The 1460-nt window shown below is 34.8% G+C and overlaps 1 protein-coding gene across 1 annotated transcript in view; it reads right to left on the bottom strand.

The window, feature by feature from the left end:
• The window catches only part of TAF4B (TATA-box binding protein associated factor 4b), a 170959-nt gene that overhangs the window by 153169 nt on the left and 16330 nt on the right, over positions 1–1460 (bottom strand). The window contains exon 6 of the mRNA XM_023741858.1: positions 181–221. Within this exon, the coding sequence (XP_023597626.1) occupies positions 181–221 (41 nt within the window). The remainder of the gene's footprint in view (positions 1–180; positions 222–1460) is intronic.

A 1460-nucleotide genomic window follows, 5' to 3' on the forward strand; every position in this document is an offset into this window, starting at 1 on the left:
GATCCACTCAATGTGCAAAATGAGTGGACGCTAAAGAAAATCCACAAGGATCTGGAGAAAAGCTGTGAAAATACAGGCAGTCCCAGGGTTATGAATGTCTGACTTACGGACAACTCATACTTGCACTTTACTATTATGTAAATTTTCCCTCACTTTGAAACAATTAAATTGACCCCCTACTCCCAACAAATTCATCACAATCACCTTCACTTGCTGCCCGTGCAGCCTTTAAATCACTGACAAGGCTTTGAGCCTTTTCTTGCACTAACGTAAGGCTAAGTGAGAACCATATGCACCTGTTCCAACTTGCCTACATATCTGACTTAAACACACAGTTAGGAACGGATCTCATTCTTAACCCAGAGCCTGCCTGTACTCACTTATCCAACCATCTGTGTGATGCTAGAGATTTTCTCCAAATACGTCAACCAAAATAACTTATCAGACAACAGATTAAATACAGAAGCAGACAGAGAATTCAGCTGTCTTCTATTAACTCAAACATGAAATAGATTTGCAAAATGTAAAACAATGCTGCTCTTCTCACTAAATACTTTTTCATTTTTGAAAACTATAGTCATTTCTCCCAAAAATGCTACTTGTGTTAATATGCAATGAGTTTGTTAGTTTTAAATTAATATTTTTTTAATTTCTCAGTTTTAATTTCAACCCTACATAAACAAAATGCCTTTGTGAAGTCCTCAATTTTCAAGAATATAAACATATCCTGAGACTAAAGTGTTTTGAGAACTGCTGTTCTAAGCTAAATAAACCTGTTGCCTTCAAGTCTATTCTGACTCATACTGACCCAACAGGACAGAGTAGAACTGCTCCACGGGGTTTCCAAGGCTGAAATCTTTACAGAAGCAGACTGCCACATCTTTCTCCCACAAGCAACTAGTCAGTTAGTTCGAACCATGACTTTTCAGTTAGCAGCTAAACACTTCAACTGCTGCGCCACCAGGGCTCTTTCAAGCTAAATCGGTCTTGTTAAATAAGAAAGAGTATTTTACTAATTCCTGACTACTCATATCTCTTTGAAAAGTTCACACAAATTCTTTATGCTTAGAAATTTTAAAATGTTTTATTGGATGCATATTCCTTTCCATTAAGTCTTTCCATCTAGAGTATTCCTTCTCAGAGAAGAAAGTCACAGGTCATCTTTCAAAGCTAGCGTACCTTGAAAACGGAAAGACCAAAACTGAGTGTTTACTTTTTAAAAAGTACTCAAAAGTTAAATTGAAAACTTGTTTATGACTTATAATTTAAAATTTCTGAAATAAAAACATCTCCCCAAATAAAAAAACTAACCATTTAAAATGTGCTCTAATATTTTACAGGTAACATTAAAAAATAGTAGTAAAGAAGGTATTTTAGTATTTATAAACTACGCTTGTTTTCCTGTACAATGTTTGAGATACACACTTATTTTCCTCTGGGAAAGAGTAACTATTTTTATA

Source organism: Trichechus manatus, unplaced genomic scaffold (assembly GCF_000243295.1).
Source record: "Trichechus manatus latirostris isolate Lorelei unplaced genomic scaffold, TriManLat1.0 scaffold00193, whole genome shotgun sequence".
Lineage (NCBI taxonomy): Eukaryota > Metazoa > Chordata > Mammalia > Sirenia > Trichechidae > Trichechus > Trichechus manatus.